General features: G+C 51.6%; 3 protein-coding genes across 7 annotated transcripts in view; 1 reads left to right on the plus strand and 2 right to left on the minus strand.

The window, feature by feature from the left end:
• The window catches only part of ATG7 (autophagy related 7), a 267,739-nt gene extending 263,894 nt beyond the window's left edge, over positions 1-3,845 (plus strand). For 2 of the 5 annotated variants that reach the window (XR_013960775.1, XM_080671746.1), the window contains one exon: positions 1,349-2,269. Coding sequence is in view for 2 of the 5 variants with exons in the window: in XM_080671746.1 (XP_080527872.1) it covers positions 1,349-1,381 (33 nt within the window). In the remaining 3 variants the exon portion in view is untranslated. Of the gene's footprint in view, positions 1-1,348 lie in introns of all 5 variants that reach the window. The other 3 variants (XR_013960776.1, XR_013960778.1, XM_080671745.1) reach the window with 3 other exon arrangements.
• Positions 2,243-25,903, minus strand: VGLL4 (vestigial like family member 4). Its single transcript, XM_080671751.1, has 4 exons — positions 25,839-25,903; positions 10,646-10,868; positions 5,444-5,564; positions 2,243-5,009 (listed from the first exon to the last, which is right to left on the minus strand). Exons 1-4 carry the CDS (start codon positions 25,850-25,852, stop codon positions 4,735-4,737), a joined length of 633 nt encoding a protein of 210 aa, XP_080527877.1. The 5' UTR covers positions 25,853-25,903; the 3' UTR covers positions 2,243-4,734.
• TAMM41 (TAM41 mitochondrial translocator assembly and maintenance homolog) overlaps positions 2,243-26,755 on the minus strand; it is a 243,100-nt gene continuing 218,587 nt past the window's right edge. The window contains exons 10-12 of the mRNA XM_080671747.1: positions 10,646-10,868; positions 5,444-5,564; positions 2,243-5,009 (exon numbers count right to left, since the gene is read on the minus strand). The gene's annotated coding sequence lies outside the window, so the exon portion shown is untranslated. The remainder of the gene's footprint in view (positions 5,010-5,443; positions 5,565-10,645; positions 10,869-26,755) is intronic.

A 26,755-nucleotide genomic window follows, 5' to 3' on the forward strand; every position in this document is an offset into this window, starting at 1 on the left:
TCATCAAGTCCAGGACCTCCTAAGTGCAGCACCCCGCCTCCTACCACTGAATCCCACCCCAGGAGGCAGGTCCAAGAGTCTTCAAGCCATACTGAGGATGAGCTGAGCCCACAGAAGGGCAAGGCCTATCTGGCCACACTCAGGTTGCTGGACCCCAGACCCAACTCCTCCACATCCCGACCCTGCTCCTGCAGGCATCTGGATGTTGGCATTGCAGCCTCATCCCAGTGTCCTTGGACAGTAAGACGTGTAAAGATAGGGGATGTGAGAGGCACATCGACTAGCTCTCAGCCAGGCTGCTGGATCCTCCAGAGAGAGGAAATTTCCTTCTCTATTTACTTTCCACATCCTTGCCTTTGAAAGCCAAGCTGGTGTTGATATTTACCTTGGCCGGGCCTCCCCGTCTCCCTGGGCCAGCCTCATGTAAACACGATGTTCCTTCTCTTGGTTCATCTAGCGTTGAGGTGGCCTTTTGCAACCAGTTCTAGGAATTCTGAAAGTCTGAAGGCGTAAGTTCAGGGACCAGCCCCCAAGGGAGTCCAGGCTACGAGGAGCCCAGGGACCTCTGTGCTGGCCAGTGGGCCAGGCCTTCCCCCACCTTTTCTCATTTCTTTGGGGATTCTATTTTCCCCATGTTCACATCTCGCCCCACCCCAGGTCAGACTCAGGCTCTCCAAGGACACACACTAAGGGGCAGGCAGGATCTGGCTGTCTCCACTGTCCTGCCCCAAGCGCCCACTGGGGATGGTGGGAAAAAGGCTGACTCTTAAGGGGCAGCCAGTTCTTTAGCATTTGTCTGGGCCTGTGGTTTTTAGTCCAGTTGGCACCTGGATCACAGGGTGGGAGCCTGCAGAGGTAGGAAGCGTGTGCACAGGCAGTCTGGGCCCCATTCAGCAAGTGCACAGCCCGAATCCTACCCTCAGGGAGCTTACCTTCCAGAGAGCAGGTGGACAGAAAGAAGGCAGCCATTAAGGAGACAAGATGATCTGGCTCATGGTCAGGGCCACAGAAACAGGAGCGAGTGGGGACTGCCTGGGGCAGGGATGGCAGCTCTGCAGGAGATGCTGAGGAGGCGTTTGCACTCCCCGGGGCCAAATCCCAGCTTGCTCTTCCCCCCAACTTGGCCACTGGTTCAGTTACCAGAGATCTCTTGGGCAACTGACTTCACTGAGACGTGGTTTCATTATACAAGAAAAGGAGGTGTCAATCTCTTAGTGACAAAAGAGTTGAGGCACACAGCATGTCACCTGCAAGTGGGAGCCATTGTCCCTTTTGCTTGAAAGCTGACACAACTGCACAGCTCTGAGCATCTGAACACTCCGCTGAATGTCTCCCCTTCTCCATGCAGATCTGGGACATGAGTGACGACGAGACCGTCTGACAGCCCACCCTCAGTGGCCAACTGCTGCCTGCTGGGGAGCTCACAGTGGCCAGAGCAGGACTGCCGCCTACGACCGGTGACTCTGGGCCCTGCATCCCCCGCCTTTCGTTCCTTCCTCTCCGTACCTTGAGGACTGGGGCGTTCGCTTCGCTGCCCAGGAGCTTCTGGCATTCTTCATTTGATTCGTGACCCTGCCAGTTCTGAGCTAAATAATAACCTTGGCCTTGCCCTCCACCTGGGGCGAGGCTCCCTCCACGAGCAGTTCTTCTTTCTCATCAGTGTTTGTTAGGCTCCCTAGGATCCTTTCCACCGTGGCCCCCATGGGGTGGCAATGAGGACAGGCAGGGAGCTGCCCTAACAAAGACTAAATAAATGGTCTCCTTCTTCTAGCGACCGCTGTGGGGCTGCACTGCAAACCCCGTCCCTGCCCTCTGCCACCCTCCCCCACCCTGGGGTCCTCGGTGGTGACCGCTGTGTATCTGCCTCAGTCTGTGGCCAGCAGGCAGTGAGAGTTCAGATGGGTTCTGCCTGATCTTCTCTTTTATCCTGAGTCTGCACACCTGTGGCGCCAAGTGGGCGTGGAAATTTCTCATCCTTGTGGTCTCATCTTTAATCTCGGGCCTGGAACCAAAGTCAAAATGGAGTCTGAAACTGACTCTCTAGGAAGAGCAGGATTTCTGGAGGTTAGGTTTTCAGTGATGATTCTCAGAGAGAGTTAAAATTCCAGTTTTCTAGCCTATGTGGGGCATAAACAGGGGCACCTCTGTAGACAGGTGTAGTGCTGCTAAGCACCCCCACCCTCCCTGGGCCTCACAGCAAAGCCCTGGTACTGTCACTCCAGGACCAAGGTCACACGTACAGTCCATGGTTTAAGAGCACTTTATTATTGTTCTTAAGGCTACTTTTAAGTACAAAAAAAAGATGGCCTGCCAAACCTTTTTTTTTTTTCTTCTTCTTCCAGGAAAAACAGGCCACAGAGAATGGTATATTACAGATTTACAAACATGGAGAGAACTGTCAGAACGCACTGCGGATGGCGTGGCTCTGTGAAGACCCTCACCGTGCTCCTCCCGCAGCCGGGGAGTGTGTCCCTTCCCAATGAAATGTTTGGTTTCCTGCTTTCCCATCTGCTGAGGCCCCTCCGGGTACTGCCTATCCCAGATAGGCCAGTGCACAGGGACCCAGCTGCCACACCACTGTCCCTCCCCGAGCGGACAGCTGTATAAGGAGCCGTTCTTCACAGAGCCCGCTGGCAGTGGGGTTGTTTCCTGTGGCGATGCTCAGTAGCCTGTAGCAGTAACAAACTAGTGGCTATTAAGGCAGATGCAGTGTTCTCATAGAATAACTGTGTTCCTGCACTTTTACAGACAAATCTACGACAAAAAAAAGATCAACTTTTTTTTCCAAACAAAAAATTATGAATGATTACAATAGGAAAGGGAAAATTAAATAGCTACATATCATTAACAAATTAATTGTTCTTCAAAAAATACCTACAAATTTCTCTGTACATTCTTTACGCACAGCGTAATGATGGTCTTAAAGTTACCTATATAAAAAAAGTGTTCTCAACAATTTTTCCTACAGATAATACAGGGGCCTGGATGCGAAAGCCTGGAAGCCCAGTTAAGTGGGAGTGAAATGTGTGCAGGGGCGAGAGGACAGGGCTTTCCTTTCGCCTTTTCAAAGGCCTGCAGCCACCCTGTGACCACAGCAGGAGCCAACCCTCCGACCTTTTCACCCGGTGCCAGTTTTCAGAATGGACCAGCTCACCTGTAATTTTCTCACGCTGAAAACCACCTGGAGGGCTCCTGGGAGTCCACAATGCCTTGCAGGTGAGGCGGTCATGCCAGCATCACCTGGCCAGGTGACTTCTAAAACCCTCCAGTGAGCGAGGCTGGAATGTAGCCCGGTGGAGGGGCAGGGGGATAGACACATGCGTTTACTGAAAAGAGGAGCAGCTGTTGAACATCCACAGCTGTGTCTGTCATGCTTTCTTCATCTAATTTCTAGTTAGTAGCTATTACTATAGCAAACGATAATAAATGCAGTAATAACTGTATAAAGTCAGAGGAATGTATACTGCCTTGGCCCCAGCGTACGAGGAAGCACACAAAATAGCATATCACAGATTGTCAGTAATCTGCTGTTTAGCCAAGAGAGTTAAAGGGGGCAGTTTCTGCACAGAAGAAAGTTGGAAGACACAACTCCCAACCCCCCTGGGAGCTTGTAATAAGCAGACAGGGATGCAAAAAATAAATGATGCTGACAGCCTGTAGCAAAAACTCCAGCATCCTACACCACGGCTGACCAGCGACTCGACTGCCCGTCCCAGGGCCTGCCAGGGGCCACATGGCCCCCACTACTAGGGAGTAACGTGAATATCAAATACAAATCTTAGAGTACAACTGTACCAGCAGTAAGTATATCTAGGACTGTAACTGACAAAAATAAACTAATTCTGAACAGAAGCTAGTATTAAGGTTTGTGTTTACTGTCTATACAATTAATAGAAACCAGCTATTTTTCTCCCTTAAAACATGCATCATGTTTAAAGCACTACGGAACCCCAGCTCTAGCCTAACAAACTGCAGTGTTTAGAAAAAGTAAAATGCCCGTGATTGGTGGAGTCTGCAGTCCAGTTGCAAGCACCTGAAATCTAGAGAGAAAGACCTATAACCGGTATGAGACTTCCCCTTCCAAAGCTGTTTAGTCTAAATTAAAAAAAAAAAAACAACAAAAACACAAATGGTCAGAAATGTCATCCTTAAACCCTTTGTTTTCAGCAGTTTGCCCTCAGAGTACTAGCATCTCACATAAAGTTGTCAAGCAGGCAACTCTAGTCCTCCTCCAATAGTGCAAATCAGACACAAGAGTCCTCTGTTCTCTTCAAGTAGACGCACACACACGTGAGCTGGACCGAACAAGCCACGGAAGCTAAGCCGCACACACCTGGCCTCAAGAAGCACATGGAAAAGCACAAAGCATTTGGGTCACCAATGTCATGGCTTGTGACTGAGAAAGTGCGCGCCATGGAGTCCCGACCCTGTCGGGCAGCAGACCTGCATCAGAGGTTTCTTTGGTAACTGAGGCAGGAAGTTAGGATGCTACATGAGACAGATGTTCCACACGCCGTTCCTACTATCATGTTTGAGGGCCCTGGCGTACGAATACCAAGCAAGCACAAAAACAGAACAAAATTCCCGACATGGTTTTTGCAAATAAACCATCCCTTCCCTTCCCCCCACCCCACTCCCATGATTTTTTTTTCCTGTTTTTTTTTTTAAGCACTGACTGTTCAAAGCTCAGGCAAACCATGCAGATCGACGTCTAGCTGGAGGACGGTACTCTCTTCAGGAGACCACAGAGGGGGAGTGACTGTGGCTGACCATGTGGGCAGAGGGGCTGGCGGGCTGGCCCCTGCGCGAGGCCGACTCGGGGCTGCTGGATGCGCCGTCCTTGGCCGCCTTGATCTGAAGCCACGTGTCTCCCAGGGCTTTGGCAAAGTGGTCGTCCACGGAGCCCGTGATGGACACAGAGTTGGGAGCCGGCTCAGGCTCCTTGTAGTTCTTGCCCAAGCTCCTGCGGAAATGCTCTTCCACCACGGGGTCACAGGTGGTGGTGGCGGCTGTGGGGGAGCAGGACAGCAGTCAGGGCTGGGATCTGGGGCAGGGGCCCATCTCCACCAGCTTAGCTGGGCATTTGGGCACACGTCTCTGAACCTGTAACCTGGCGTTATGCCTGCCGCCCAGTGCTAGCTACTAGTTCAGAGAGAGAATGTGGCAGTAGAGGATGGTAGAGCCTACTTTTACCCCAACTAGAGAGAGAGCCTGCAGGTCAGGGCCAATGTGTGTCTTCCCTCCTTCCCACCCACGCCAGGCACAATGTCAGGAGCATATGTGCTCCAAAAATCCCACTTTTCCCATCTCAACTAGAAATCAGCTCCAGGACACCTAGAGGTTCCCGTCTACAGTATGAGATGGGAGGAAGCGAACTCCACTTGAAGGCGTGTTGACTGAGGAAGCTGAGCCCCCCTGGCCACCCCACCCCAGGGACACTTACAGCTCGGGGCCCTCCGGTAGCTGGCTGGCCCAGCCACGCAGCCGCTGTGCGCGATCGGACAGTGGGAGAGGTTGCAGTTGCGGGCACTGGCGGAGGCACAGGTGATCACTGAAGGCCGGTTCTGGGGAGAGAAGGGGGCTGGTGTCAGCTCGGGCTTAGGAACACGGAAGCAGTTCTGCTTCCCCAGCCCAAGCCCCCAGTCCTTCGACACCTGTCACAGCTCAGGTAGGGCGCACCCCTCCCACCCCACAGCTGGGCCCTTGACCTGCCTGAGAGCCAAGTGCCACCACCCCGGCACCCAAATCCCCCCTCTGTCCACCCCAGCTCCTGCATACGGGCCTCACCAGCACCGTCCACCATTCTGCTGAGAGCCCCTCCTGACTGAAGGCAAATCTAAGTCCAGCCCGTCTGCAGCCTCCTACTTCAAAAGTGGAGTCAGTGCAAACAGCAGCGAATCCAGAGGGAGGGAGTTTCTAAGGGTGGGTGAGGGGCCTCCAGTGCTCCTGCGGTTGAGGAACCCATGTTGAGGCTCTTGGAGCAGTGAGCGGCCCTGCCTTCTCAGTATGTGCCACTCTTCCCCAGAGGCTCTCTGAATGGTCCATGCACCTTTCACACACTTGGTTTCTGCTTAAGCCAAAGTCAGCTCAAGTGGGTTTTTATTAGGACCACACAAATGGAGACAAATGCAGGAAACACAACACGCACAGATGAATTACATGCATATCACCTCTCCCCCAATCCGCTGCGCTGATGCTTTCCTTCCCCAGGACAGCCACACTGCCTGGCAAACCACTCCTCCTCTAAAACCCCGCTCAAATACCATCACTATCAAGCCTTTTATGACCCCATCCCACCCCGATTCAGCAAGTAAAGCTGCCCTTCCAGGTGCACCCGTATGACACCAACACCTGACTACCTCTAGACCAAGCACACTTCAGAGCAGGGACCACAGCGAGTTTCTGGATCCCCAGGCTGTGGTGCAGGACCTGGGGCAGAAACCATCTGAACCAAACTGCGCTTCCTAGGTTCCACCAGGAAAGGTATCTCCTGTTAGCCCCGAGGACAAGGCAGACGAAGATGTGCACTGGGTTCCAAGACAACCAGTGAGGAACTGGTTGAAGGGTCACCCCAAAGGGCCCAATGACAAGAGCAGTGTCGACAGAAGGGGATCGGGCTTTCCACCCAGCTTCCATTTCAGGAGTCCATCAGCAGCCAGTACACAGATTCACACAAGGCTTCACATCAAACCTTCCCACCATGGGAATGAACAAGGCTGACGAGGTGGGAATATGCAAAGTAATGACTCCAGAACCAGACTAGATCAGAGGGGTCGTCCAAGAGCAAAGGGATTTAGAAATGTCAGGTTTTTCCTTGGACCCCTTTTCTGTGCCTGCCTGCCTGCCTACAGTCCCAACCGCCCCCCCGCCCCCGCCCATATATAAAACACCTGAATTTTGCACTCTCTTAAGATGGATTTAAGAACTAGTTCTCCCATCTTCTTCTATTAGGCCTTCTTGAGCAATAAACATTTCCTTGCTCAAAAAAAAAAAAAAAGACAAAAACATGTTCTGGGATAAAGATCTGGATCTACTAAGAACTGGGATTAAAATAAGGGCCTGGGCTTGGGTCTAGCAAGAAATTACACCCCAGATGGGGCAAGACATGGCTGAGCTGCATCATGTGAAGGAAGAATTTAGAATTTTTATTAAGAGCATGACTCATCAGCAATAGGGATGGAACCACCAGTCACAGTGTGGGGCAAAAAAGGCCCAGGTGAGAGCGTGGTTCCGAGGCCAGGCAGCCCTGGGTGAGAGGCACTCCTCCGGCAGGGCCTGCAGCAGGTGCTTCCTCCACTCCCACTGTTCCTGTGGGAAACCAGACGAACAGCACCTGACGAGGGGCTGGAGGACCCAGCTCCTGGGATGAAGAGTGTGGAGCCCTGCTCACCAGGTGCTGCTCGGACCGCACCTGGAGGACAGCCTGCAGCTGGAGCCCACCTCTCGAAGGGTCTGTTTAATCCCTGAGCCCATGATCACTCCCCTTCCCTCTCGGGAATGTGCCCTCCATCTACGAGGTAGGGCTAAGGCAGGTTCATAAGTGGCCTTGCCCATTGGCCAGGTTGGAAATCTGACCCAGGCTGGGGGCCAACTTTTAAGCTGGACTCATAAGAGATTCAAGTGGATCTCAGGGCTGTGGGCAGCCACGCTGGGCTGGCCATGTGCGTCTCTCAGAGGAGAGGATGCAGAGACCCAGACAGGCACGGGGCCAGGGGAGGAAGGGGAGTCCTGTGTCCTCTCCTGCCCTCCCAGGCAAGGGCCGGCCCTTCCTTCCTCAGCCTGGCTGTACCCATGACCCTCCCAGGAAAACTCCCTTCCTCTTGTGCTGAAAGTAAGTCTGATAGGTTTCTGTTCTTTGCAACCAGAATCCTGACCAACGCAAATGTCAGGAAGTAGGGATGTGTTTGGGGGAAGCGTCTTAGAAGATGAAGAAATGCAGTGTCACAGGATGGATTTAGGAAGCTTAGACTGAAGAATGAAGCTGGTGCTGTCCAAAGGCAGGAAAGGCCATTCCAGGAGGGAACATGGCTCCTCCTAGCGGGGCGTCCCTCAGCTCCATTCACCCCTTGTGCCCCCCACTCCCCTTGGCTCTGGCTGCCCTAGGGAAAGAGCGTCCATATGAGTACAGTTGGATGCACACTGTGCCTTAGGTTTTAATATTTAACCTTATCCTGTCCTTGTTTGCTGTTGCCCTCAAGGCCACCCTCTCGGTCACTTTTGTACCTTTCTTTAGAACCCTCCATATCCTCAGAGCTGCCATTACCAAGCCATAAAGGGGGTGACACTCTCTGCAGCCTCCCCGGGGAACTTTCCAGCCCCAGTTCCCGGAGTTCTGAGTCACACTCTCCTGCGCAGGGAGGAAGGCTTCCCGCACAGCCCATCCTGCCTGCCACCCGCGCTTCACTGCTCCGGAAGGCCTGCCTCACCTGCCTTCCCTTGCTCAGAGCTGCGGGGGACACGCACGCCTCCCCACAGCAGCAATCCTGACTGCTCACAAATGAAACGGAGCTCCTGGACATGGATGGATGCCTCTGAGCTGCTGGGAACAGGCAGAGGCCCCTCATCTCTCCTCAGCTCAGCACCTAGCACAGGACTCAGTGTCTGAGCAGAAGCTCCGGCTGTGGTGGACCGTCCAGGAAGAGCTCGAGGAATGGTTGCTATGTGGACAAAACGTGCTGACCAGCAGTCAAGGTGGAAGGCAGACTGATAACCTCTTTGCCACTAAAACGAACCTTAAAGCAAACTTATGTCAGTGGCCACCATGTTGGGGAAGCCAAAGCCCCTGTGCCCATCCCAGGAAAGCTGTTGGCTGATTGTTCAGTGGCCACCGGCCAGGACTCCCGTAGGAACAAGATGGGAACTCAAGGTTCCCACTCCTAGAAAACCTGCTCACCAGCCCCACAGCACAGCTGATGGGTGGGGACCTCTGTTGGAGTGGGCAGCAGGCGCATTTTAGGATAGGGCTGGGGAGACCATGGTAAGGACAGCAGCCAGTCACTCCATCCAGGAGTGCACTTTCCACAAAGCAACTGTGACTGAAAACCAACCAGAAGATCCTCAAAAGCCTTCCTTCACTAACGCTGAAGGGCAGGCAGGGTCTACCAAGGGCCTGTCCTGTTTTCCAGGAGGCACTGGAACTTCCTCCCTCAGCCACCTCGGCTCAGAGACGGACTTTCCCGTGAACCCCCAACCCCCTCCCCGAGGAACCCCCGCAGCAGGCTGTGGCCAGAGGGCTGCATTCCCTGGAGCCTGGAAATAAAGTCCTTCTACGCTAAACCACCTCCACTGTGGCCCGTCACCCTAAAAAGCCGACCTCTGCTCACACATTTCCCTCCCTGGACCGTGAGCTCTTTTCGCTGGGATGTGCTCTGTATCTTCGGAGCTATGTGGAGTGCCTGAGGCGTGGTCAGCCCCTAATAATGTTCAATTAATGAAGGGCAGTGGTAACTTGGCCCCCTGTTCTTATAAGAATAAGTGGGTGTTTATTGGCACATTAATAGTTAAAATACCAGTTTAGTTATTTGATTACCTAGCTCCTCCAGACTAAAACTGTGAATGCCACGTTTTGCTACACCAGCTTCCAGCACACTCCCTGCAACCTAGTAGGTATCTACCAGTTTTGTTAAATGAATGAATGAAACACATGGGACAATGATGTCAGGCTCCAAGGTGGGAAGTGTAGGCCCCAGCACCACCTCTCCTGGGCCTGTCCACTAGCAGTTGTCACTGACCAAACCAGAAACGTACCAGGCAGTGCTGGCTGGGCTGGGCACAGCTGGCCAGGTGGAGCAGCTGTCAGAAGCCGGGCCTCGGGCAGGGAGATGAGAGCCTTGGTGGTGTGCTGGAGGGACCCATCGGCGAGTGGGAAGCTGGGGCCTGGCCGCCTCCTGCACATAGCACAGCCTCCGCTCACGTCAGTCAGTCTCAGCAAGCACTGTCTGAGGACCTACTATGTCACAGATCCCAGAGGTTCAGAGGTTCAGAGGGAAGGGCCATGGACTCATGCAGTGATCCCATATCCCAATGCTAATGACTCCTTTTATTATGTATTTCCTCAGGGGCCCCATTTTTAAGATTTTTTCCCTACCAGGCAAACTGTATTAAGCTATAATTTTCCTGAATGAAAAACATCCCTATCTGCCAATCACAGGTTTCTGACCAGCACGAGCTAACAGCCATTGTGACACTGACTTCCTAGGATTCCAGCCCAAAGCAAAGCACCCACAGGGGTTATGATGGGCAAATGTATGGTGGCCATTAGGGCCAATCACACTGATCCTCACAGAGACAGATCCACCAGGAAGACAGCTGAAAACACACCTAACCTAGACCAGCCTGGTCTGTGCAAAGAAACTAAACCCCAAAGACATTCAGCACCTTGTCCACAGCAATTAGTCCTAAGAGGCGAGGCCCAGCAGGTGCAGGTAGGCACTGAAATGTGAGGTGGTGTTTGGTAGGATCCCTCAGGCTGTCGCTGCTGCGGCTCCCTTGGCCCCAGTGCAGAGCCAAGGCTGAGGATGGACTTACCCACCATCTTTTCCCCGTTCCCTCATGGCCTCTGCTCGGTGCTCTCCGCCCAGCCCTCAGGCCCCAAGCCCCGAACCCACTGCTGGCCACCAGCCCAAACCCTGCTGCACTGCCATACCTGCTGCCGCTCCACCGGGGTCAGCGTGGGCGAGATGCCCGCCGGCCTGCTGGCGTCCATGCTGTTCTTGGTCAGTGCAAGGGGCTGCTCCATGCTGAGGCTGGGGAGGGACGTGTACAGGTGGTTGCCGTGCAGGCTCACGGTGGGGGCCACGGCCCGCTCGATGGGGCTGCGGCTCCGCTCCCGGGGGTCTTTCCGGCAGTCTCCGTTGGCAGTCTTGTTCCTGAGAAAGAGGAATCACTCAGATGGGCATGCCTGCATCTTGTGAATGGCCACGTGCCAAGCAGTTTACACAGATTATTTCATTTACTTCTTCACCTTGCTGTGGACAAGTATCGTATCATCATCACCCCCATTTTCTGAGGCTCAGGTCAAATAGCTCACCGACCAGGACGCTAACCCGGGTCGGGGTGACTACAATGCCCCTCGGTGCCCGGAGCCTGCTCAGCAGCCTGTCCACACAGGCCATGTGCCTATCCGAGCCTTTCTACAAAAACGCCACTTTCTCAAAGTCTAACGAACTAACCTGGGTGCTCAAAGCCAGGATGAAGACCATAATGATAACTCAGAGGTACCAAAATGCCTCCATGTGCCTGGTTCTGCTCCACAGGTGGCATTAGCTCACTTGACCGGAACGGCACTGAGAGGAAGATGCCGTGACTTCCCCCTTTCCAGATGGCAGAACCAAGACTCAGAGCAGCTGCGCCTCTGGGCCAAGGATGCTGGCCGAGAAGCAGTGGCGTCTGCTCTGGCTCATGGTGTGTGCACCTACAGGCTTGTCTGAGAGTGGAGAGCCTGCACGCAGCTCCTAAAACCGGAATTCACCAGCAAGCACCATCACATTAGAAAAGGCCACCGACTGGCGCTCAGTGGCCTCAGCGATATGCTGAGCGCGTGGCAGGGGCTGTGTGGAACGTGGACAGGATGGTAAACACCTCCTCCCCCGCCATCTGATGGATCTAGTCTAAGGCAGTGGTCGGCAAACTCATTAGTCAACAAGAGCCAAATATCAACAGTACAACGATTGAAATTTCTTTTGAGAGCCAAATTTTTTAAACTTAAACTTCTTCTAACGCCACTTCTTCAAAATAGACTCGCCCAGGTCGTGGTATTTTGTGGAAGAGCCACACTCAAGGGGCCAAAGAGCCGCATGTGGCTCGCGAGCCGCAGTTAGCCGACCACGGGTCTCAGGCAACAGCCTATGTTGCAGCCGTTACAGAATGACACAGCCCAGGTGATGGTAAGGCAGGGCCGACAGAAAACCACAAACGCTGTTCCCGTCTCAGACCCTTCAACCCACCATGTCCTCCTGCTGCCAGAGCAATCTTTCCTTCATGATAAATGAGCACGTCTTTTAACCAAAAATGTGGTGGATAATGACTTCAGTGACTTTTCTTTAAGAAATGCAAATTGTTCTCAGAGCTTGAAAGTAGTCATCCTCTTGCCTCAGCGGAGGGGAGGGGAGTAGAGGGGTGTGGGGGGGGGGCAGGGGTCCTCAAATTTTTAAACAGGGGGCCAGTTCACTGTCCCTCAGACCGTTGGAGGGCCGGACTATAGTTTTTTTTAAAAAACTATGAACAAATTCCTATGCGCACTGCGGGCCCGGGACGAGTCGGCTGCTAAGCAGGACAGGCAGCGGCACCCGGTGGGCCGGATAAATGTCCTTGGCGGGCCGCATGTGGCCCGCGGGCTGTAGTTTGAGGACCCCTGGTGTGGGGGGGACATATCGATCTGGTTGCCTACTGTACCCAGGATGTGTCCCGACTGGGAGTCAAACCCGAGACCTTCCAGTGCACGGGGCTACGCTCCAAGCAACTGAGCCACACCGTGTGGTCAGGGCACAGACAACCTACTTGATGGCACTGAAGCCTGGGCTTGCACACTAAGAAAGAAACCCAAAGAAGGAAGCAGCACAGCCCACTCTGCCCCAACTGGCTGAATGTGATCAAATGATTTAGTGTTTTATATACACACATGGGGAGGAGGGGGGGAGACAGGCATGCTGTTTTCCTTCCTGTGTGTTTTATTTTTTTATTTTATTGATTTTTTTAGAGAGATGGGAAGGGAGAGGGATAGAAGAGATAGAAACATCGAGAAGAGAGAAACACTGATCAGCTGTCTTCTGCATGAGCCCACAACCCAGGCAAGTGTCCTGACCGGGAATCAAACCTTGATCTCTTGGTTCCTGGGTCAATGCCCAACCATTGAGCCACACCAGCCGAGCCAGGCATGCCGCTTTAAACTTCAGAGTCACATGTATCCTTTATCGTTTTCCCAATGGTGACATCTGGTAAAACTACAGTATGATACCACAACCACACTATTGACACTGAGACAATCCGCCCAACCTTATTCAGATTTTCTGTTTTATTTGTATTCATTTCAGTGCTCTCTTTTTATAAGCAGATCCGACCGAACATATCAAGCCCTTAGTTGCACGTCAGTGGCCTCCTAGGCCTGTCCCACTCTGGTCCTGACCACGTTTCCATCCTCGTCTGGGTTTCATGCCCACAAGCTCATGCTCAGTAGTTACAATAGTCTGCTTGCCATGTCTCTAACTGTATATACTATATGCCCCCTCCCCCGACATACACACACATGTGCGTGTGCACACACAGCCAAATGTGTCTGCAGCCTTCGGTGCTATACCCTGGGTTCCAAAATGCCCCACGTAAACCTTTAATAGAGCCCTCAGCACACCATCAATGATTTCTTCACTATGCTGTATACCTAAAAACTAATATAAAAGAATATTAAATGTCAACTGTAGTTAAAAATAAAATTTCAAAGTTTCCTTCTAAATTTGGATAAAATAAAATTGTATGTTTCACAAGGTATGTAAATTGCTTCCCTGACACAATCTTCTCTCCCATCCCTGACACCCAAAATATAGTTTCTGAAGGCCATTTAATGAATGAGGCTAACTCAGGGGATAGATTAATGGGCTTCTCAGTCAGAATTCTCCTCTGTCTGGTTCAGACTCCAGTATATGCAACCAGTGTTAGCTGAGCTCCTATTCTGTGACAGTTATAGAATAGTTACAGTTGCGTCTCGGGGGGTACAGGAGAGGTGGTGCGTGCCAGGGAAGCAGGCAGGCGGCTGGAGAGTCACTGGACGGAGAAACCCAGGGTCAGTAACCATGTCCACGGGAAGGGGATGCCGAAGGCAGCAGTGAGGTGTCCCAGGGCACACGGCCGGCGGGGCGGTGCCACACTCGCAGCTGCCACCTGTGCTCTGCGCCCACACCGCGCGGGGGAGCGGGAAAAGGGACGCTGGGGGACGCAAACCAGAAACAGTCAACCAAAAGCATGACGCAGTGGGGCATCATGGAGCAGACAACACTGCGAAACAGAAAACGTCTGAAGAACTCGCTGGTTAATTTTAGTAAAATTATACATTACTCACATTTCCAGCTCATTTTCCTAGTTCCTGGAGCTTAAAGACAGACATTGTTTTCCATGCCCCTCCCCCATCCCCCCGAGTGAATCATACCCCGGACTCCGCTGCTTCCCAGAGCATCATGTGCTCCCACGGCCAACAGACCCAAACCACACGCTTCCTGCCTGGGGGACCAATGGCCTCCGGGAAACACGGCCTCAGCCCTGTTAGGGCCTGAAGGGCTCGTGGGTGGCTGGACACCCAGCACCACGGTGTCACTGCGGCTCCAGGGCACCCTGGCCCCTCCTGGGACCTCACACTCATCCTGGGAGGCCATCTCCACTGCCAACAGTTTTAGGAAAGAAAATGGAAAGGGAGGGGGGCAAAGTAAAAAGGTGGGAAGAAAGAAGACGCCATCACACTTCCCTCCATGACAGAGTGCTCTGGGGAATGCAGCCACAGGCTACCTCTCGGAGCTGAGAAATCAGACGTGTGTACAGGGTCTGGGGAAAGTCAACCGGGGTCCAGGTGTGAAGCTGAAAGACTCCGTCACATGAAGTTTGCTGCCCCCACTGGATCCTCACTAGGATGAGACTCCCGCCCTTACACGCCAGAGCTCTGGGTCGAAAGCAACCACGGGAAGGTATTACAGCGGCAACAAGCTCAGGCCTCGGTGGAATTCTGAAACTCTGGACGGCCATTAACTAAACCAGCGTGAGTCTGAATGTGTCCGACAGGGGAGGGGACGTGCACAGGAGAGGTTTTACTTAGTGCTTTCTAGAAATATTGTGGGATCCCGTGGGTCTCGTGCGCAGGCACCTGGCAGTCTCGGGACGGCTCCCCTGGCCCAGGTGAACGAAGCAGGAACCAGTCCAGCCCCACACCAGTCCCCGGAATGCACAGAACACCCATGAGAGACAGTGGTCCTGCCCGACCCCAGACCACACCTGGCAGCGGCGAACGAAGGTCTGGAAGCAGGGGCCCTGGGCGGTCACAGCCATGCCAGTCCTCCCTCCAACCAACCAGGCCCCTTCCTCCTCCCACGGCATTCCTTGCACAGCATCTGCCTGTTGGGAACCTCAGGAGAGTCACAAACCTTCACAGTCCAACACTAATAATATCGAAGTTCTTACAGCACCTTTAATTTTTAAAAAGTCCCTCAGAGAATATACTTAATGCCACTGAAGTGTGGCTGAAAATGGCTAACATGTCATGCATACTTTACCACAATTAAAAATAGTGACAATTTTTAAAATCTATCCTATATAATAAAAGCCTAATATGCAAATTGTCCCCTTGACCGGAAGTTCAACCGAGAGTTCGACCAGGAGGCGGGGCCAGTCGGCCAACCACCCATGGTCCCTCCCCCCAGCCAGCCCTGTCTCAGCCGGCGGCAGTGACAGGCAGCTGGGGGAAGGGAGGCCCCAACCAGTGGCAGCAGCAGGCAGCCAGGGGAAGGGAGGCTCCGGCTGGCAATCGGCAGCTGCTAGGGACCCTACCCGTGCACGAATTTCATGCACTGGGCCTCTAGTATATATATAAAAGGCTAACATGCAAAGTGTCCCCTCAGGAGTTTGACCAGGAGACCAGGAATTCAATTGCTCGCTATGACATGAGCTGACCACCAGGGGGCGGCACGGAATGAAGGAAGTCCCCGGCCAGCAGCCAGGAAAGGAAGGCCCCGGACAGCAGCTGGAAGGGCCCAATTGGCCCTGCTCGCTGGCCAGGCCTAGGGACCCTAACCCTGCATGAATTTCGTGCACCGGTCCTCTAGTTAAAAATAAAAAGCATCCCCACAGCCACTACTTACAGAGTCCTCAGGTTTATGAGGTGCCCTGCCCAGGTTTACAGAACAGAGGACCAAGGTGCAGAAAATGAACACTTAGCCTCAGATCCAGATGGAGGCAGGATGTCACCTGCCATTCAGCCATTCTCACCCCAAGCCCTATGACAGCTCTGTATCACCCCCAAGCTTCCAGGAGGCCTTCCAGACCCCTTCCCCCGCCCCCCGCCAAACTGCAGGGATAGTTAACAGGGAGAACCCTGGATGTGTATGTGAAGGCACCAGCCCCCAATGTACACCCCCAGTGAGCTGTGTCGCCTTACTGTCTTCATCAGCCAGCTTGGTGGAGCTGTCCCCAGGGGCAATCCAGCCGCCCCAGCTGGACCAGACACCCTGGAGGCCCAGGTCTGCGAGCTCTGTCCCTCCCCAGTGCCAGGCACAAAACTGAGCACACAGCAGGTGTGTTCACAACTATTCCCCGAATACGTGAATTACTGAAGTACAGGTACTATGCTGGGTCCAGTTAACAGCCTCTGTGGTGAATGAAAAGGGAATTAAGGACATTTCAGAGGAAATTCCCAGCAGGAAAGACTTCTTTTTCTGAAAAAGCAGTGTTTAGGAAACATTTAAACATTAGGCATCAGTGGTAGTGAGCTGTTTCCTCCCTAACTACCTTCTCCAGCTTTTGTTTTCCTCCCCCCACTTCTAGATGTCCCCCGGCTTGTCCAAGCTTCACACTCATGGGATACACGCATCACCCCTTCTTTCTCCTTGTGAGCAGGGTACTTCACTGCTGCTTGGCCCGCCAAGAAGGTTCTTGGTTTGTCTCCAAGGCATCCTGGTCCCGTCTCATCCCTCCTCGGTGCCCATTCCGGACGGGATGTGGGGGGCAGCCCTGAGTACAGAGGCTGGTTGCATGTGGAGGTGCTGGGAAATGGCAGGCTGGGTGTCACGGGCAGGAGAACGTTGGGAAGCACTCGCATCCATGGTGTCCCAAAGGCCGGAGCGACCCAGGGGCTGGCTCTCTGCTTCCAAGACTCGCACATCCTGGTCAGCAGTGGAAAGGGGGGAGAGACTGCCTTTCCCTCAAGGGCAGAGAAAGACTGTGTTGGGTAAGACAACTATCATGGCTTAATCTCAAATAATCAAGAAAACCGTCACACTCACACCCTGCCACCATCGAAAGCTCAAGGGAACCCAACCTGAGTGTGAAGGACATTGCAACTGGCAAGCACTGTTGCCACAGCTATCCCCCCAAGTCAGATGCCCCCCATTAACTCCCAGCAAAGGTAGCATCCCCTTTCTGCTAATTCAGACTTCAAAAAATCAGCCACACAGAACTAAGCAACACCTCATTTGCTCAAACACGTGACGTGACCTGCAGTCCCGGTGAGAAAAGCATATACCATTGCAATACTGCCCTTAGAAAGCAGTGTCCAAAAGAAGAATGCAAAATACGTATCTTCACCCCCATTTCATAGATGAGTAAACTGAGGTTCAGAGAGGTTGAGTAACTTATGCGAAGTAAAAGGATTCTAATTTATATGGGACTGATTCCAAAGCCTTTCTTTTGCACCTTCCCCTCTCGAGAGAGAAGCTGAGAAAACTACAAAAACCTATGTACCCACCACCCAGAGCTGACAAGTGAAACTGCGCTGTCCTATCTGCTTCAGGCCTTTTCCTTCCTCCTGAAGGAAAGACTGGCAGTGATCAAGGCAGCAGAACAGGGCGGAGACCGCCACCGCCCCTCTCCCACCCCTCACCCCCAGATGTACCTGCCATCCAGTATTTGGGGACATTCTTCCTATACGTAAGTATGTCTATAAATAATACACAGCACATTTTAAATTCACGGTATCACACTGTATGTATTGTTTTGCAACCATGCTTTCCCTGCCCCCCCCCACCTGGTTTTGGGGCCCTACCCGTGATCTGACTAGAGATCTAGTTTATCCATCTTACTTTGCTGCTGCACAGTATTCCTTCATATGAGCACCCCACCATTTATTTATCTCCCCCCGCCCGCGCCCCCCCCCCCCCCCGTGAGGTATTTGGACAGCCTCTGGCTCCTCCTTACTGCACATGTACATAGCTCCACGTTTGTATCTCTGTGCCTGCTGCAAGGTTTCTGAATGCCGCTTGGGTGGTCACCTAGAAGTTACCAGCGTGTCTGAGGATCTGTTCATACATTAGCCATTCTACTTTCTTCTTTGAATTACCTTTAACTTGTTATGGGTTGAACTATGTCCCCCCAAAGATGTTGAAGTCCTAACTTCCTGCCTGCAAATGGGGTCTTATTGGTAAACAGAGTCAATGCAGATAATCAAGTTAAGATGAGATCACTGGGGCAGACCCTCAGCCAATAGGATCGGTGTCCTTATAAAGAGCAGACACTTGGACAGAGCGACCGGCAGGTACGGAGGAGGATGTGAGGACATAGGGAGAACGCTATCGATATCCAAGAAAGGCCTGAGGCCACCAGAAGGCGAGGCCTGAACAGAGCCTCCCTCAGTCCCCAGAGGAAAACAACCTGCTGACACCCTGGTCCAGGGCTGCCCGCCCCCGGAGCTAAGAGACCACACGTTCTATTTAAACCACTCACACGGCGGTACCTCGTCCTGGGAACCCTAGAAAACTAATACCATTTCCACGGCCTCCCCCCCCCCTATTGCTGTACACATTGTTTGATACTGTCCACACCCATGTGTTTTCTGCCGTGTTTGTATTAATCCTGCCCCGCTACCAAAACTGTTTCGAGCTTCCTCTGGACATTTTCAACGAGGTCCCTAAGACCCACTGGCCCTCAGGGGTCCCTGCTGTGCATGCCTGCCATTGAGAAGCACAGTGAAGCACCTAGAGCAGTGGTCGGCAAACTCATTAGTCAACAGAGCCAAATAGCAACAGTACAACAATTGAAATTTCTTCTGAGAGCCCAAAACCGACTTCCGCGCATGGGCCACGAAGTTTCGATCGCACTGGACGTGCGCGCCCGCACGTGGTATTTTGTGGAAGAGCCACAATCAAGGAGCCAGAGAGCCGCAGTTTGCCGACCACTGACCTAGAGACGACAACAGGAGTGGAGACCAGCGTGTGAGGCCTGGCCTGCCAATCAGACAATCAGATGCTGGAGGGCCAGCTGCCCCCCCCCCACCCCCCGCTCCCGACTTCTCCTGCAAGTGCAATGCAGAAGCCAGGAAAAGGCATCCCACCCCTCCCTACACATAAGAAGGAAGCAGCTTGTCAGCCAAGTTGTCCTCCAAAGCCTTTGGACTCAAGAACACGTTTAATGCACGAGGGAATGAATTTTATTACTATTCCTGCACCCATGGGCCCATTGATAACAAATACCCTGAGACAATACGCCAACTGTGAGTAATGACCACCGCGCTCATTCCATGCTTGGCCAAACCTCGGAAGTGCCCGCCACCATTCCCATGGTGCATGGAGGGAAGGGGACCCAGACACTCAGCCCAGAGTCACGTGGCTGGTAGGTGATGGGGTGGGGCCTCAAATCATGCCAGCCTACCTCTTCTGCGGAAATTGCCTGCAATGTTTTCAGAAATAGCACATTTCTGCAGTGCCGGAGGGCGAATCGACAAGACTGGACAGTAAGAGGAACCGCATAGCTGACGCGGCCTCTTCTCTGTACCTGAGTCAAGGGTTTCCAATGAAAGCGCTCTCCAGAGTGAGTGGCCCTGACGTAGCATAACGAGTCCATGCAGCCTCCAGCCTTGACCTCCCTCGTCCCTCCTGCAGCTCAGCCCTAACCAGCGTGTTGTGTGATGTGCTCCCACCACATCTGTCCTCCTTCCGGGCCTGGAAGGAGCTCCAGGGGGAGGGGTCTCCGCTTTCCTCCAGCGCAATCACCGCGCAGATGTGCTCGAGGATCCAGGGGCGCCCAGGAGCCCTGGCCTGCCATCGGGAGCCACAGGTGGTCACTCAGGTAAAGCTCTAGATAACCCAAACGTGAGCCTGGGAGATAGAGTGCTGTGACTGGATTTTAGTTAGCAACTCGCCTGAAACAACGTATCCTTTCCCGTCTCGGAGCCTCGGGGTCCTTACTGTACGCGCTATTTGCCCGGTGAAGCGCTATTTGCCCGGTGAAGCGCTATTTGCCCGGTGAAGCGCTATTTGCCCGGTGAAGCGCTATTTGCCCGGTGAAGCGCTATTTGCCCGGTGAAGCGCTATTTGCCCGGTGAAGCGCTATTTGCCCGGTGAAGCGCTATTTGCCCTGTGAAGCGCTATTTGCCCGGTGAAGCAGTGGCCTCCGGAACAGGCCTCCGCTCCACAGAGTCCTCACGTTGCTCAGCGGCTTGCCTCCGCGGTCGGCTCCTTACTGCATCCCGGTTTCCTCCCTTGGTTACCGTAGGGTCATTCCTGGAGTAACTGCCTGCCACTGCTGGGATCCCTTGCCTTTCCCTTCTCCTCCCCGCGGGCCTAACAGCCAGGCCACCGGGTCTGCTAGAAGGATGTGAAAAGTGAGAGTCCACAGGCACTGCGCGAGTGCAGGGCCCCCACCGCCGGCATCCAGGCACCTATTTCCTCGGGAAAGCAGGGCTTCCCGGGCGGCCGCCGACCCAGAAGCAGACCCGCCTGCAATGTCTGCCTCAGAGCAGAGCTCCTACGCGCTGTGCTGCAGGGAGACTCACATTTCTGCATTGCTCAACTCTAAGATAAAAAAAAATTGTCCAACCAGTTTTCTTTGACTACAACTATCTTCACATGTTTTCCATCATTAGCTGAGACAAGAGGAAAAACTGAAGTTTAAGAAACGAGGTCAACCCTGAGAACAGGATTGGTAAAGCACCTCGTCTGCCCCCGTTAGCACCTGCGACCAGGAAGGCAGTGGGACGCCACCCGTGGGCCGGCCGGGGACTTGCTACAAACGGGCAGGCACCCGCGTTCACACCGCACACTGCATGCCCACATGCGTCCACTCAGAGTTTTCACCTGGATGGAGATGCTGCTGAGACTCATAAAATACAAATTAATTTAAAATTCCTACTGCTACTAAATTTGTGGTCATTTTTGTCATTGTGTCTTCTCAATAAGTGATGTAAAAAATACAGCCACTACCATATTTTTGGCATTAAACAGAGTCCTTGCACCAGAGAAGAGATGGAAACATTACATCTTCCTTCTGAACTCAGCTACCATGTGTGAGGTGGGCAAGGACCTACTTCTCAGCACAGCAACAGACACGTCCACATGGCGATACTCTGCCTGGCTATCCTTTAAGGACCACTGGATACAGCTGGGAAGAGGACAAGAGAAAGGGAGGAAGCAAGGGATTTGCCCAATGAGACCAACGTCCAGAGCCGGCTTTTAAATGGACAGTGTCTGCACCAGCTTTGCTGGGGTGACCAGCAGCTCAGTTCTTCCCGCTGCCTCTCCCCCCGACCCCCCCACACACCCTCAATCTGATTCTAAGATCCACTGGCAAAGGCTTTCTTGTGCTAGTGTGGAACCTGCTGCTCAGGAAGCACACGACGGAATTCACTCCCTTTCTTAATCACCCACCAACCAACCCGAGACTCGGAAAGAATGGGAGCTCCTTTGTAGACAGGCCTGGAGTGAAGCAAGCCAGGGAAAGGGATGCTGTGCGCAGCGCACTGCCTGAAGCGTCCACAGCCAGGGTCCACCACGGGGCCTGGCACACAGTAACCACTTTATGTCTGAACCAACCAAAGCAAAGCAATTGTTAGGAAAAACCAGCACCAACTGGTCCGAATAAGACAGAGGCGCTCAGGAGGCTCCAGGGCAGCACCTGGCTGGGGGTGACCGAGAAACAACCCCAGCCACCGCACCCCCTCCAGAAAGTAATGGTCTGAAACCCCTCCAGTCGTCATTTCCGCTTCATTCTTCTGGTTTGCTGCCGAGCCAACTTTCATAATTCCATTCAAATGCTTTGGATGGCTCACTCTGAGCTTTTACTCCACATTTTGCAGGAAATTGCTGGAAAACATTATAAAACTGTCAAGGTTGGATGCTTTGTCCTACTCACAGGAAAAGAGTTTCGTGGTGAAATGGCGGTGAATAAAGGGGAGGGACGCGGGATCCCAGTGCCCTCAGACTGCTACACACACGGGCATTTCCTCCCTAAGCAACTCAACTCAACTATTGAACCTTCAATAAAAGTTCTTCCTCATAATGAATGAAACCTGCATTCCTGTAGGATTCTTGGTTCAAAGGGCAGTCCTTTGGAAAAACTCAATGAAATCCGTTTCTTCTTACAACTACTAGACAACTGCTTCTATGTCAGCTCTGCCAGGCCCAGAATTCTCTTCACCAAACGAGAATCCCTCCAAATAACCCCAATACCAGACCCCGCCCCCCATCCTATCACCCATCTCCTCGTGGTCTCCAAATTCATATTCCTCTCCAGATGCAATCTAAAGAACAGAGCACACAAGAAAAGATCATTCCCTTCCATTTATGGCAGCTTATTTCTGAACCAAAAACCAGGGCATAGGTCTACTAAGCAAGCACTAAAACCATCGGAATAGAACATTCGAAATCAGGATTATTCCAGGACCTGCAGTCAACTATGACCCTACTGTCCACAGCACCCCTCGAGATGCCAACAGTGACTTCTGCAGCCTGTCACACAGTAAGTGTGGCCACCTGAGATCCCCCTGCTCAGTTTTTTCTTTTAATTCCACACTGATCTGTGCCCCCCATACTGGCTCCATACTGGCTGATATAGATGAGTTAATGCATATATCTGCACACACATGCATGCCTATCAGAGACAAACTATCAAATTTCCTTCCTGTGCTATTTGCTTTGTTGCAGTTCCCTCCTCCCTCACTTCTCCCCTCCCCCCACCCCCCATTCTCCCTGCAGGCACCAGACACAATCCCATTTCTAAACCTGAGGACAAGCAGCGCCCTGCCATGGGGGTGATAACCAAATTGTTTCGTGGACTTGTTGATATTAGAGGATAACCTCTAACTCAGTACATTTATTCAACACTAAACAAAATTAGAAAGCCAGTTTTCCTTTTAAAACTGCCCACCTACCCTGACCAGCATCAGAAACTTGGCAGGCAAAATTAAATTATTGAGTTAAATGATAATTATACTAAAAAGCTTGTGAGTATAAGTATTAAGTATATAAAATGGTTAAATGGCCATCTAATAAAAGATATCGAGGCATCTGCCAAATATTTTTAAAATCGTTATCACTTAGTATTAATTACTGTAATTATTAATTATAAAATTATTATTAAAGGCCTTCCATCTAGGAGGAAATCATGTACTGCACTACTTTCCTCTGAGCTGAACTCCATCTTTCCAAACACTAGTGGAAAAGGTGGCTAAGGTATTTTTTTCTTTACTTAGATTACATAATAGGAGCTGATTTGAATTAAAGATTATTTCAAGGATCCTCAGGTGCTTAGAAAGGCTTCTAACATATTGACAACTGACACAAATTACTAACAATTTCTATTCCTAAAGCAAAGTTCCCAAGGGACCTAAATAATAAAAAAACAATACTGATGGCCTACTTCATTTTTCTCTGAGTTACAAAAATCCATTTCTTTACAATTATTCTCATTTTCAAACTCTTCACAGAACTCAGAACTGGCTTTCCCTAAGCTGTCTGCTTAGCTTCATTGTAATATCTCTAACATCTAAGTAGTCCCTGACTATTAAAATCATGTTTAATCCAAAACTTGGAACCCTGAAAATGAGGGAGAAAAGGAACCTGGGGATTCAATTCAACAGTGAAATGGCATTTCCCCGCCCCAAACTCTTGAGTTGGGTGATTCTAAAAATGCCTTTAGAAAATCCAGAACTACCATTCCCCAACACTCCCAATGACATACACTTCCTTTTCATGAGCGAGGACTTCCAGAGCCAAATGGTAATGGTGAATCCTAACTACCCTTTAAATTAAAATTACCACCCCCAGGAGTCAGCACACTGTGACTGTATTATTTATTAGGCACCAGGTATCACATCCTGGGAGAGCTGAACTTCTGTCCTCCAACGCTCCCTTCCTCCCAGCTGAGCAGGGACCACAAAGGCTTTCCGTCCTTTTGGGTAATAGACTCATTATTGTTTGTCAGCTGAACTAAATAAAGTTAATCATTAGTCCTAAGAAGGTATTTTAATTTACAGCGGTACAATAAACATAAAATTCATCATTTTAGTCATTTTTAAGTGTCCAGTTCAGCAGCATTAACGTTCACACTGTTGTGCAACCGTCTAACTCCTGTTTCCCCTCCCCTAGCCCCTGGCAACCACCATTCTACTTTCTGTTTCTACAAATTTGACTCCTCACAAAGTGCAACCATACACTATTTGTCCTTCACTTATCACCATGTCCTCAAGGTTTATCCGTGCTAGGCCGGAACTCTGTTCCTTTTTAAAGGCTGAGCAATAGTCCACTGCATGTACAACCACATGTTGTTTTTCTGGATGCAGCGATGGACATCTGGGCTGTGTCCACCCTTTGGCTTTTGTGAATGCTGCTGCTATGAATGAGGTGTACAAACATCCCTTTGAGACTCTGCTTTCCATTCTTTCGGGTGTACATACCCATAAACAGACATGCTGGGTCTTACGGTAATTCTATGCTTAATTTTTAGTCCTTGGATGTTTTGACAAATCAGTGGTGGTAAAGCACAGGGTTGCAGTTCTCACTCCGTTTGTCCCTCTCTACTAGCGAGAAAGAAAAGGTTTCCAAAAGGTTGGGTCTGACCCACAACAACAACAAAATGCAAGTCTTTGTAAACACAGCCCAAGTGGCTCAGGAGAGAAATGCTCATGAATAATGTAAACATTTGACATAAAAGTTAAATACACAAAACACATGCATCACCCGTTCACTAAACTCAGCAAACACAGGCACACGGTCAGTGACGCTGCAATCAACAGTGAGCATGGTGGAGACTCACAAGCTACATACATATTTGTGGTTCTCATTTCTCGCCAAGGGCCTTTAAAAATTACTTCAAGTCATCAAGGATGGCTAATGTTAATAATATGTAAGTAATAACTGCCATTTGTGTAACATTCGCGTACAGTTTTATACAAAGTGCTTTGCACATATATTATCACCAACAGATCTTCAGTCTGCAACTCCTCCGTGCTGCCCAGAAAATGTGTTTCTCAAATGATGAGACCAAAGGCCGTCCGTCCGTCCCTATCGGCGCAGGCAGGTGCGACACGGGCTGCCGAGGCCCGTTACTTGGCTCTCCATGTTAACCTCAGCTTCGTTTCAGAGCAAGGAGGGGAGGGCACGGGCGGGAGGGGTGGCTGCCCCGTGGAGTCACTTTACAAGTTACTGAGGGATTCAACAAAAGCACTCATTTTCTATTAAATGTGGAGGATCTCTCGGTGTCTAATGGATCTTGTGCACTCCAACAACTCAGAAGAGGGACTCACGTAAAATTTCCATGGAGGGAAGTGGTCAAATAGCTGAGGTCAAAACCTCTAGACTGCAACTGTGGCCAAGTGCTTTGATTTCCCTTGTAATTTTCTTTAAGAATAAATGCTAAACCTAAAACATACCCTCTTTTGGAGGGGGATCCTGGCAGCTGAACTCAGTGGGAAGAAAAGGCACCCTCTACTCCCCAAATCAGCAACCACTCAAACCAGGCACCATTGTCAAGAGGTGGTCACATGACAGCCCAGCCTGGCAATAACATGTCAGCCATCACCTGAAACTTGGTTACTTTCAGCCCATTAAGGAAACAATGACCAGTGTGCAGGAACCCGCCCAGCTCACACGTGCCAACGGCGGCCAGCCTGCAGCCCCGGGAACAGCCCTCTCTCTCCGTGCAGTCCCCTCTCAGAAGAAACTGTACATGGCGTGGATCTGATTGGGACAAAGTGCCATTCGGCACAGGGTGAGGGATGAGAGGGAAAATCACTGCTGTCCCTTCTGAGCAAAATCAACTCTACCTCTCCCAGCACTTGCTGCCTCACAGTTTAAATTAATTACAGCTGAAAATACAGGGTTGCCATCTGGTTTGAAAAAGCAAGGATAAGGGAATAAAATGAAAGGGTTTTTGGTACTAACCTCACTTTAATCATTGCCAAAGAGCATGAAGACAGCCCAGCGTCCTCCCACAAGAAAGCCTTGGGCCTCACAAACTTGGCAAGCAGTCCCAGGCACAAAACTGGAGAGGAGGGACGCCTGTCAGAATAAAAGTCCCCGGCCAGCGCGGCCGGAGGGGAGCCATGCAAGGTAAGGGGCCTGCCTGCCCCAGGCTGCAGGAGAAGTTTCCTCTGGGTCCTGGGATAGGTTAGCAACTCCTGGGAGGGTTTATTTACAGAGGGTGACTTGCCAAAAAACGTTACACGCATCATTACAGTTCCATTTTGTGAGAAAATAGGTCTGCTGTCAGAATTATAGTATGTGATTTCCTCTTTCTTTGTTTCTCCATCTTGCATAACATAAGGCTTTTATAAAACTCCAAAATTAAGGCTAAACAAAACACCTGAGAGGCAGGCTGCTGGGGAAGGCAGCCAGCTCCGCCGGAACAATGCATGCAGCTCCGCAGCACCCTCGCCAACGGCCCCTCGCAGAAGGAATGTCAAAAACCCCTCTTTCCCTCCGCCTCAGCCACAACCACAGTCTCCCTGGTGTTTTGTAGGAAGCGACTTCCTGCTGCTTTCCTCCCACCAGCAGAATCCTGGATGAGAGGCGCTGCTCTGTTTGGACTCGGCTGCAGAAAATGCTGACTGCGGGGCTAGGGAAGGCAAGGTCCCACAGATCCTGGCTCGGCGTGGTGGGCTGGAGGTGGGCGCAAAAGAACGCCGTGTCGGCAGCTTTCTTAACCGTTTCCCAGCGTCAACTAGCCCACAGAAGTGGAGCATCAGTCAGATTCTCCGTCCAATTAAGTTAAAGTTTCACCTGCCCACTACTGAGCCCTTTTCGACCCAGAGGAGTTTTGCAAATAAAACCTATTATGTACCTGAGTCCAGGTGCTTTCA

The sequence above is a fragment of the Plecotus auritus genome (assembly GCF_963455305.1).
Source record: "Plecotus auritus genome assembly, chromosome: 6".
Taxonomy (NCBI): domain Eukaryota; kingdom Metazoa; phylum Chordata; class Mammalia; order Chiroptera; family Vespertilionidae; genus Plecotus; species Plecotus auritus.